Raw genomic sequence first — 12,127 nt, forward strand, 5'->3', positions numbered from 1 at the left:
GCTTTGCATGTATGAGGCCCCGGGTTCAATCCCCGGCATCTCCACTCCTTTTGGCTTCTTCCTTGATCTTTAACAACCGTTCGATCTCTGAAAGTTTCAGACTTTGTTTATGTGAAACAGTTCTGTTTTAATGTTCTGAACATGAACGTTACACCAAAACAAATTTGTTTTTAAGTGAGATTTGATCACATTGTTTTAAATATTTTACTCAGATCCCTAAACAATGACTTCATATCTCAAAATAAACCATTCTTATGTCAACAGTAATCAAGATAATGACTTAATATCTGAACTCTGCAGTGAAGATGTTTAAATCAGAGGTTTGGTGTGAATGAGGACAGAGGAACTACGGGAGCGACGCTCATTTCGGAATTGGGCAAAAAGTTATAAACACACATAATGAAACATCCACCTGACCTGACCTGACACACACACACACACACACACACACACGCACATACATACACACACACACACACACACACACACACACACACACACACACTCAGCTTTGACCCCTAACCTCGGCAAAAGTAAAAATAAATGTGGCAGGTTTGAACCCTCACTTGTACTATTTAGCTGTCTGCACATTCTGACCTTTACATACTCGTCACATCACTCTGAAGCTCCTGCAGGTTACAACCTAGAATGTATTATGAGTAAATAATGACTTAATATCTCTAAATAATGACTTAATATCTCAAAGTAATGACTTAGTATCTCAAAGTAATGACTTAGTATCACAAAACAATGACTTAATATCTCTAAATAATGACTTAGTATCTCAAAACAATGACTTAATATATCTAAATAATGACATAATATCTCAAAGTAATGACTTAGTATCTCAAAGTAATGACTTAGTATCTCAAAACAATGACTTAATATCTCAAAGTAATGACTTAGTATCTCAAAACAATGACTTAATATCTCAAAGTAATGACTTAGTATCTCAAAACAATGACTTAATATATCTAAATAATGACTTAATATCTCAAAGTACTGACTTAATATCTTAAAGTAATGACTTAGTATCTCTAAATAATGACTTGATATCTCCAAATAATGACATATTATCTCAAAGTAATGAGTTAATATCTCAAAGTAATGACTTAGTATCTCTAAATAATGACTTGATATCTTCAATTTGTGTCTTAATATCTGAAAATAATGACTTGATATCTTCAATTTGTGTCTTAATATCTGAAAATAATGATTTAGTATCTAAAAAGTAATGACATAATATCTCAAAGTAATGGCTTTTTAATGATAATTAAAAAGTAATTGAGTCTTTGGCTGGGTCTCAAATTCCACACTAACAATTCAGTTCCACGGAGCCGTATTGACATGAAAGTATCAGAAGAAAATCAATGTTGTCAAAGCATCAGAATAAGAAAGTACACAATAACATTAATGTGAATATTAACACAACATTAACTTACAGGCTATCTTTCAGAATTGTGTGTATTTATGTGAAAACTGGTGGAGCTTCAGGGCTTGGCAGAACACGAACACACACACACACACACACACACACACACACACACACACACACACACACACACACACACATCATTGTCTCGTATATAGTTATTCCATGACGTGCAGGTTTTTAGAGTTTCATAAAGCTCAGTCTGTGAGCTTATTGTTTGTGACAGAGTGAAACTCTTGTCCTCCCTCACCGACCTGCTGTGTGTCGGTGTCACCCACAATGGACTGGACGTGACTTCTGATTTGTGAACTAACCTTGTGAAAGCCCAATGACAGGGTCTTAGTTGGTCTTTGACTGCCCCCTTGTGGCTCAGCTCAGACCCGTCTGTCTCTCTCGCTCTCTCTCTGGGGTCAGTTCACCATGTGACCGGCTGGTGGCGCCACCTCATAGTTTGTTTGTTTTTTGACTCCAAAAGTGATGCTGAGGGAGATCTGGAGACTGTGGAGGTCCGTTACTGACACTGAAAGAAAAGATCCTGCAAGTCATTATAATAAGAAACTATCTGAAAATATTGACTTAGCATCTCAAAATAATGAATTAATATCTCAAAAATAATGACTCAATACCTCAAAATAATGAGTTAACACCTCAAAATAATAAATGAATACATCAAAAATAATGAGTTAATACATCAAAAATAATGAGTTAATACATCAAAAATAATGAGTTAATACATCAAAAATAATGAATTAATACCTCAAAATAATGAGTTAATACATCAAAATAATACTTAATATTGATGATTTTCTGAGGTTTTCTGACTCTTTGTGTGGTTTCTCTCCAAGAACGTAAACATCTGACCATTAGATGACCGTTAATGGTGCCATGTATATCATCACACACACACACACACACACACACACACACACACACACACACACACACACACACACACACACACATATAAATCACCACCTCTTATAATAATAGAAAATGTTTCCACGTGAGAGAAATATGATTCATCATCATTTGTTTTGTCAAATGTTTGTTTAGTTCATCATAGAACTCGCGCTCTGACCCGAATGCAGTCATGTGGTTTTAATGATGTGGTGTTGACGGACTCATTCAAACCACAGGTGACCAACAGTTATTTACACACGTATGTTTACAGCACACATAGACACTCATGAGCTCCTGTTTGTAAGAGCTGAGATGTGACGCGACAGATTGTTTTCTGTTCCAAAGTACAGAATAGATTTTAAACGTCGAAGCCTCAGCGGCTCCTTAAATGATCCCTTGAAAGTATCATCAACATACTCATGTTTTGTTGTGATCATTGCAGACTGTACCAAACAACGTAAACACAATCTGTTGTTCACTCTTTCACCTTTGGACAGATTATCTGTTGTTGCCTTAATTGATATTTTCTAGACATTAAGGTGCTGCAAGGATCGAGTCTTAAAACCAGGAAATGAGTCAGTATTTGTACTCCTCCGGATCCCTCTTCTTGAAGTCAAATGGTTTTTGGTTAGATGTCATGAAATTGTATTTATTTTTTCATTTTTTAATAATAAAAAACAAAACAAGTACAAACAATCAAGACCTCATTCACGTCTCAACTTACAGGATTGCTTCTGCCTCAAGTTGAGAAAACAAATCAAATACAGAAATGTTAGAAATAAAAACAGAAATAACATAAAATTGCAACAACAAAAAAACCAGTAGTGCTATCTGAAATGAACTTAAAGCTGTCAAGTAAAGAAAACAACGTAAGAGCGTTCTTCTCTTTAATACGTTTCAGTGACTTCAAAGTTTTAACTTTTTCTTCAAATGGTTAAAATTGAAGTTAATCTTAAAGTATCTGCATTTATGTATAAAACAAATCCCTTGTAGCGACACAATACTGAGAAAAAAGTCTAACTTGCTGTTCACAGGCTAACATGAAGTCATGTGACCGTGGTGGAGTTCCTTTATAGACTAACATGAAGTCACGTGACCGTGGTGGAGTTCCTTTATAGACTAACGTGAAGTCATGTGACTGTGGTGGAGTTCCTTTATAGACTAACGTGAAGTCATGTGACCGTGGTGGAGTTCCTTTATAGACTAACGTGAAGTCATGTGACCGTGGTGGAGTTAATTTATAGACTAACGTGAAGTCATGTGACCGTGGTGGAGTTCCTTTATAGACTAACATGAAGTCACGTGACCGTGGTGGAGTTCCTTTATAGACTAACGTGAAGTCATGTGACTGTGGTGGAGTTCCTTTATAGACTAACGTGAAGTCATGTGACCGTGGTGGAGTTCCTTTATAGACTAACGTGAAGTCATGTGACCGTGGTGGAGTTCCTTTATAGACTAACGTGAAGTCATGTGACCGTGGTGGAGTTCCTTTATAGACTAACATGAAGTCAGGTGACCGTGGTGGAGTTCCTTTATAGACTAACATGAAGTCACGTGACCGTGGTGGAGTTCCTTTATAGACTAACATGAAGTCACGTGACCGTGGTGGAGTTCCTTTATAGACTAACACTAGCTTCTTACTTTACACTTCAAACATCATAAAACTGTAGTCCATTTGAATTACAATTATATTTTAATCTATTTATTTAAGGATTGTCCCTTGAGATGTAGCATCAAATTTTTCCAGGTGACACAAACACAAACACATACAGACAAAAACACCATTACATAACACAACATATAAATACTCAGATACAGCTCGCTCACTCTCTCCCACCCACAACTCAGCCCTCAGCTACTTTACAAGAATACAATATGGATGATGACCCATATGATCAATCAACAAATCACATCCGCATAAAGAGCAACCATGTGACTTCAGTTAGAGTGAAGAATGCATCAATTACAAGCATAAACAGGTTGATTTAAGATGAGAACATGAAGAGATCCTGACGCAATGGAACTCCAAAGGAGCTTTGTTTGTATTTTAACGACCTGCGTCCGATTTATTTGAGGATTCAAATCTAATAGAAGAATCTCATTGGCATTCATGATGCTAACTTCCTGTTTGCACTACAGAAATACGCCATCCCTGCAGCTCTCCATGGGAGCAGTGAATGCTGGGAGGAGATAGAAACAGGCAATAAACTCATCCGGAGTTATTCCAACATTGATCGGCCATATTTTGCACACGATGTGTCTCGTCACCATCATCTGTCAAAACACCGTCACGTAGCCGCTGAGCAGAAACATCTAATCTGATGAGGTGTGAACCAGATGGAGGTGCAGCGAACAGGGAGACCCCACTTCAGTCTGCAGGGTCACGTCTGCTGCTGCTCCCAACGTGTCCGTGATAAAAACACGTGAGTGTGTACAGACTGTGTACAGAAGCATGTGTGTGTGTGTGTGTGTGTGTGTGTGGGAGAGTGTGTGTTGTCCACACAAGCAGTGTTGCATTCCAGTGGGATAATCTTATCTCCCTCCTGCTGAGTTTACGGACCTCTGAACTGTAGGGCAACACACACACACACACACACACACACACACACACACAGTCCTGTTCATATGCATCTATAAACAAGCTGAGATGCAAAGGTGAAAGGGTACAAAGCAATGTAAGCACATTGGAAACATCTTTCAGATTCAACTGCAGCGTCACCGCGTCGTCACTTCCTCCCACCGACAGGGCATGCTGGGAGATCCGTGGCTTCCTTTGAATCGTCACACGCACAAAAGATCAGATGTAAATGCTCTGGAGTGGCCGTTACCTGTCGTCTGAGCGGCAACGGTGCACCTGAGTGTTTAGAGAGCCGTCGGCATCAGTCGGGGGTTTAGAAATGCAAAACGGGGTTTTTAAGCTGCTCTGAAGCAACAACAGCAACATGTGTACGAACAGAAAAAGGTGTTTGGGAGTTCAGTACAGTACAGTACAGTACAGTACAGTACAGTTCAGTACCACCTTTAATCAAAGCAGTCCAACTTCAGTGACATTAAAGAGGACATTGTTTCTACAGACAATTCCCCCAAAAAAATCATCCTCTCAGAGAAATAAAGACAATAGATGAATCTTAAACGGCAGATAAATGAGGCTGGAAGATGTTTTAATCCTGACAGTAACCATCAGTGAGTCCTCTGTCACAGCAGCTTATATGTTTCTCTTACTTTGGTTCAATTTCCATTTTCTTTTTTGCAATATCAATAACACATCCGAACTGTCAAACCTCGACATCAAATCCATTTCACAACTCGTTTAAGAAACTATGGTTTTCAACTTGATCTGTTGAAAATAAACAAACTTTATGAAGAGGTGCCGGTGGAGTTAACAGGCTCCTCTTTTCTTCCTCTCGTCAGTGAAACAAACTGAATATTTTACGTTAGAATCAATGTAAATAAGAATCCTTAAATTATCACAACAATAAGAACATTCAGACTCCCTCGTGTGGCTCAAAGGTGTACTGCAGATATGAATGTTAGCTATAAGACGATGGAAATTTGCAAATGTATTTCGTATCAATACACTCTCCTGTGAACATCAGACCCGGTCTTTGAGAATGACCATACAATGAGAAATATTTCCCCTATGTGCATGTTTGAAGAAATAAAAGACATTTCACAAGCCAGCACATGTATTATAACATCCTGACCCATCCTCACGTTTGTCTTCTTAAGCGTTTGCATTAACTTTACATGACATAAACTCAACAACATTTTCAGTAAACAAGAGGTAGCATATTTGTGGAGCTGGTTTTCATATCAGCCTGTAAAATAAAAGAGGTGAAACTGATCTGAGCAAAGATTCTTTCCATCTAATCAATGAAGTGTTTGTGTGCAAAAAGCTTTAATCGTGTTATTTGGTTTGTTTTTTAACTGTTACAGTAATCCTGACCTGACGTCCACCTTGAGATCAGACTGAATGAAGGTTTTATTATATATATGTACATATATATATATGTACATATATATATATATGTACATATATATATATATGTACATATATATATATATATATGTACATATATATATATATGTCTGAACAGCTTCATCCCCGAGGCCGGAGAGCAGAGAACATCTGCTCTGAGCAGCGAAACGTCTCATGTCTCCTCTGTTCCTCCGAGTGTCACGAGGTCACTCAGCCCTGTTGTAACACAGACCGTCTCCTCGGGGAGAACACACTCACACAGTGTGTAATCAGCTGTTCTCTGTTCACAGCCTCCTACACGCTGTGTGTGTGTGTGTGTGTGTGTGTGTGTGTGTGCGTGTGTGTGTCAGGTCAGGTCAGGTGGATGTTATACTATTTGTCTGTTTATGTGAGTAAGAATTACAGAAGCACACAACATGTGAATTATCTGACTGTACGGAGTGATTTTAAGCCCAACATTGATGTTTATCCTAAACCTAACTTTTGTTTTGTGCGGTGATGTTGCCCCGCCCCCCCCAAAAAACATAGTTAGTTTATTTATTTATTTACCAGGGACCGTGCTCATTCATCAACATTTCAGTTTCCACCTCACTGTACATGTGAGTACAGAGTCAGCCAGAGAGCTCATGTCCGTCTGTGGTCTCTGGGCAGGTTATGACGGTGCTTAAAGAATGATGTGAAACTGTGTTGAATATCGTGACCTCTGGTTCAGATGTCAGACGGTCATTTACAGTAAAGGAGAGAACACTTGAGCTGTGACTGTAAAGCTACACAGTGTTTACTGAAATATTGAAACAGAGTGCAGATCTACGTCACGAAATGAAAGAACGTCAACGTCCTCTCATCGGACCAACTATCTGTTTCACAACTGACCATGAAAGACATAAAAACAGCAGATCTGGTGTTTTGAGCCATTTTCAACCGTGAAGTAACGATTTTCATACAAACAGAAACGTCCCCGTAAACACCAGCGTGGACGTGTCACTTTAACAAACACGTTCAAATGATCAGTACCTCACCCTCAAGCAGCAAGCACCCACACCTCGGATTACTTTCACGTGCGTGTCTCTGAGAGGTTTTACTGCCGTCCTGCCCTCGTGACCTCCAGTCTAAGTGGCGTCGGCGTCAACGAGCGCTCTAACGACGTGTGAACTTTTGGGCATGCCGCGACAATGGCGCCTTTTGGACAGGTGCATACATTTACCCCCCCCCCCCCCCTCTCACTCTGCCGCTTTGAGGCTCTTTGCGATGCGAAAGAGGACAAATGAGGACGGGGACATTCCTGTCTAATGGCTGGCACCTGATTCTCAGACTGTTAGAAAAGCAACAGGGCTCGCATCCTCAGATCACGTGACTGAATCCCCCACCAGTCCGTCGGTGTAAACGGTTATCAGGGTTGTTATCAGCTGTTGTAGTGCACTAATCATACATGCAAAACGAACTAGACACACGAGTCAACAACATGAAATAGAACTGCTTTTAATCCTGAAAGACATTCTCGTGCCAGAGATTAAAAACACAAAAAACATGAGAATAAAAACATAAACATACGAACCATAGAATAACAAAGTGTAAAATGAGTAATACTGAGACCGTTGCAAAATAGAATAAACTAGCAATAAGAGCAGGGTAAATGAATAAAGTAAAATAATCAACTAAAATAAAAGTAAAAGTAAAAAACACATATTTAATACAGTGAAATATGAAGTGTATAAGAAGTAATACTAGAATCACAGCCTATATAATAGACACTAAAGTAATATTCAGCATCACTTTGTGAAGGATTTTAAAAAGTAGTAAAAAGTTATTTTGCACACATAATGAAAATGATGTTGAAATGTTATACTGCACGCTGTTGAAAGAAGTTATACAATCATAGAAACATAAAGCAAATAATCTGAACCGTAACATAAAATCATGGAGAATATTTGGACAAGATAAAGTAAACAACAACAACATACTCTTTCCTTCTGTTTTCCATTTTATGACTTTCTAATACATTCTGGTAACATTTGCACATCTTAATTATTCAGATAATAAGGGTACAAGTGTGGTTTAGGAGCGTGGTTTCAATTACGCACGAACTTTACGCACGTTTACGCATTTGAAGAAAAAGGATGCGACATTCAGTGAACCCCCTTTTTCATCACGTGGTTCGCTGCATTTCCTGCCACCTGAAGGCACGAGGTGGGTTAAAGCGACATACTGTTCCTGTCAGCTCGGTTCATTTCACCAGAGGTCGTGCTGTGAGCGGGCTGCGGACTGCGGGACTGCGGACTGCGCCTCTTTCTTCGATGAACGGACTCATTTCCCGCAGAGAGGCAGAGAAAGAGAGACGCGGTCAGGATGGACCTTCTGTTCTGAGTGTTGAGTGAAGACAACAGAGCGTTTGTCTCCTGCACCTTCTGAAATAAAACGTCTCCACCTCTCCAGGGGTGCGTCAAAGCCCCGAGGCGCAGGCGCACAATGGACACATCGTGACACGTCCCATTACTTGACAAACATATAAATGTTCTTAAACATTTTTAAAACGTCAAAGGGATTTCAATCACATAAAAGCACACGGTTCAGATATTGAGAGAACATTAGAGTGTTGATTGTTGGGTTATCTCACTCTGCTTTCACACTTTTCCGCAAATCTGCCTTTTTATGCATTTCTTTCCAGCATTATTCTACAGATGTGTGAGCAGAAATACACAGTAGTCTAAAACCTCAACACGTGTAATGTATGAGCCGACAGAGGACGCTCCAGCTTCAGGCTGCGTCGACGCGTTCAGTGAAGGAATGGACGCAGTGGAGCAATGCAAGGTGGAAGAAAGTTAAACAGCAATACATCAAATCCGGATTCGATTGGACTCCATCTGTTTTGCACGCGGCCTTCTCATTTCGTCTCCGTTGAAACAGCTTTCTTGTGCATCGTTTATGTAAAAAACAAAAGGAAACTCATTTTTTGCCGCACTCTTCTTGGAGTTGCACCATCTGATCACATTTAATGACAACGGGTGTCTGTCTGCAGGTGAAGTGAGCCATCACAGCCGTGAAATGCACAATTAGATCAGCGCCCACAGATTTTGGCACATCGGTCACCTGTGGTGAGCGCCCCGACGCGCGGGGGTGTGTCTTTTTGGGGCGGAGGCACGCCCACCCCCACCCCGCTGCTTCTCCCCTCTGGTTGCTATATGAGGAGGCAACTTTGAGGCGAGATACATTCAACCCGGTCAGCGTTTCCTCTCCGTCCGACTACAAGCTGCAGCAGCCCGACGAGGAGAAACTCGGACCTGAGCGCACTCCGCCGCGGGAATTATTGTTATTATTATTTGAATTTATCGGTGAAGCCAGACCTCAACATGCCTCGGTCATTCCTTGTCAAGAAGTACTTCTCCAGCAAGAAGCCCGTCTACAGGGAGAGCCAACTGGAGAGCCAGACTGGTGGGTTTTATTGTCTCTTTGATTGAGTGAATTGGATGTATCTGTGACAATATCTGACATGTTGATTTGAATCCCAGTCAGGTAGAAAAGGTAGAAGTCACCATTAGACCCATGTGGCAGGTTTCTTATCTTGCATGTAGCTCTCCTGGGTTTCTGGTCACCTTGATAATCTGCTAATGGAAAAGCCAGATGGATCAGGGTATATTGAAAGCAGGCCGTAAGAGGACACCCGAGAATGAAAACGAGTTTAGTGCTTCATTAGATTATCAGTCCGTTCCAACTCACCTGACTTCCCTTCTGTCTCCTTGTCTCGCAGCTTTTGTCCCAGAAAGCTTTGCACAAGCCGAGCTCCCGACGCAGAACAACAGCTTCGCCCTGACCTGCTACCCGACCAACCCGTTCTTCAGCAGTATGGACACCCTGCCTGCGCCTCTCTCCCCGATCACGCCCGTGTCTCCGTCCCCCTCGCCGCTCGGCCCTCTGGACCTCAGCAGCTCGCCGTCCAGCAGCAGCAGTGAGGAAGAGGAGGACGGCGGGCGCACCTCAGATCCCCCCAGCCCGGACATCCTCCAGCACATGTACCACTGCCTGCACTGCACCAACAGCTACACCAGCCTGTCGGCACTGTCCCATCACCAGACGTCCCACTGCGCTCCGCAGCAGCAGCAGCAGCAGCAGCAGCAGACTCCGTCCCTGCCTGCAGAGGTCTCCGCCCGTCCGGCCTTCCACTGCAAACACTGCCCCAAGGAGTACACCAGCCTGGGCGCCCTGAAGATGCACATCCGCTCGCACACTCTGCCCTGCGTGTGCCCCACCTGCGGCAAGGCCTTCTCCAGACCGTGGCTACTCAGAGGACACATTCGCACACACACAGGTATGCAACCAGAAAGCAGCTTTAATTCACATGTCAAAGGGAGCAATCCCGATGATTTACAAGCTCTGTTGGCTTGTAAATGTCACAGCCGGTCGCGCTCATTGATATTCATTGACGTCTCCTGACGTGTGAGCAAATGTTATTGCTGTCAGCGTGGTCGTTCCTGCTCTTTTGTTAGTCTATCTGCAGATCGTTTGAGAAACAATGACCAGAGGGCCCCGTGTCTTTTCCCTGACCTGTTAACAGAGTGCATACTCCTAAACGGCTCTCGTCTCTTCCAACCAGGTGAGCGGCCCTTCGCTTGTCAGCACTGCAACCGGGCCTTCGCCGACCGCTCCAACCTGCGCGCCCACCTGCAGACCCACTCCGAGGTGAAGAAGTACCAGTGTGGCTCCTGCTCGCGGACCTTCAGCCGCATGTCCCTGCTGCACAAACACAGCTCCTCCGGATGCTGCCCCGCCTCGTAGACGTTCACATTCCCCGAAACTGTTCTTCTCGTGAGCCGGTTTCCCCTCCTAAATAAGAGACATTGAACCCAGAGGACAGTGAACCCTGATGCGACAGAACACTGGAGTTCTGTTGCATTTTATGAAATGACTCCTTAAGTGCCTTTTTCCAGGACTCTGTCGGTAGAGTTTTGTTTGCAGTCGTGTCGGCTGTCAAACTGTGTGTCTGTGTGATATGAGGGCAGCTGGACATCCAGTTAATTCCCAGGAAGCTCCATCGGTGCCGGCCGGTCCGGGACTCGGGCCATGTTGCAGCTGCTTGGGTGTGTTTGTGTGTGTGTGGATGTCATTCCTCACTCATACTATACATACATGGCATGTGTGTGTGTGTGTGTGTGTGTGTGTGTGTGTGTGTGTGTTGGGACAGCTGTCTGTGAATGGTGCACTGCAGAGGCGCTGAGAGACGTGTTAGCTGTGACCTCGTCAACAGGTGACCCACCCGCTCACACACACACACACACACACACACACACACACACACACACACACACACACACACACACACACACACACACACACACACAAAGGACCACTTAAACTTGACCAAAAGAAACTTCACCAATATTGTCATTTTACAGTCTGAACTGCATTTCTTTCGACGTGTTTCTCTGGGACTGTTGGGACCTGCAGTTTTAATGATCCGTTATTGTGCCTTTTCTTTTCTGCAACATGTAAATAAAAGCTTTGTTTAAAAAAAGAGCCGTTGTGCTTGAACATTAATTCGTATTTCAACGGGTATTGTATTAACTGCCGACTCTAAATGAGTTCATCGGGACAGACATGGCTGTGTGTGTGTGTGTGTGTGTGTGTGTGTGTGTGTGTGTGTGTGTGTGTGTGTGTGTGTGTGTGTGTGTGTGTGTGTGTGTGTGTGTGTGTGTGTGTGTTCGGAGGAGGAGCGGGGATAGGTTTGTGTGATGTTGAGTGATGGGAGGGGAACACCTGCACACACCTGCCCGGCTGTCAGCACACACATAGAGGAACTCATGGTAGAGAGGGGGGGGGGGGGT

The 12,127-nt window shown here is 42.6% G+C and overlaps 1 protein-coding gene and 1 non-coding gene across 2 annotated transcripts in view; both read left to right on the forward strand.

The window, feature by feature from the left end:
• trnaa-ugc (transfer RNA alanine (anticodon UGC)) overlaps nucleotides 1-44 on the forward strand; it is a 72-nt gene extending 28 nt beyond the window's left edge. The window contains exon 1 of the tRNA in view: nucleotides 1-44. This exon is cut by the window's left edge and continues 28 nt beyond it. This is a non-coding gene — a tRNA (tRNA-Ala).
• Nucleotides 45-9,540: 9,496 nt separating this feature from the next.
• On the forward strand, nucleotides 9,541-11,796 carry snai1b (snail family zinc finger 1b). The gene is made up of 3 exons (XM_068710374.1): nucleotides 9,541-9,740; nucleotides 10,057-10,614; nucleotides 10,900-11,796. The coding sequence occupies exons 1-3, from the start codon at nucleotides 9,659-9,661 to the stop codon at nucleotides 11,079-11,081; spliced, it is 822 nt and encodes a 273-aa protein (XP_068566475.1). The 5' UTR covers nucleotides 9,541-9,658; the 3' UTR covers nucleotides 11,082-11,796.
• Nucleotides 11,797-12,127: the final 331 nt, after the last annotated feature.

The sequence above is a fragment of the Cebidichthys violaceus genome, unplaced genomic scaffold (genome assembly GCF_023349555.1).
Source record: "Cebidichthys violaceus isolate CVI_PGR_0920_01 unplaced genomic scaffold, fCebVio1.0.p SCAF_151, whole genome shotgun sequence".
NCBI lineage: Eukaryota > Metazoa > Chordata > Actinopteri > Perciformes > Stichaeidae > Cebidichthys > Cebidichthys violaceus.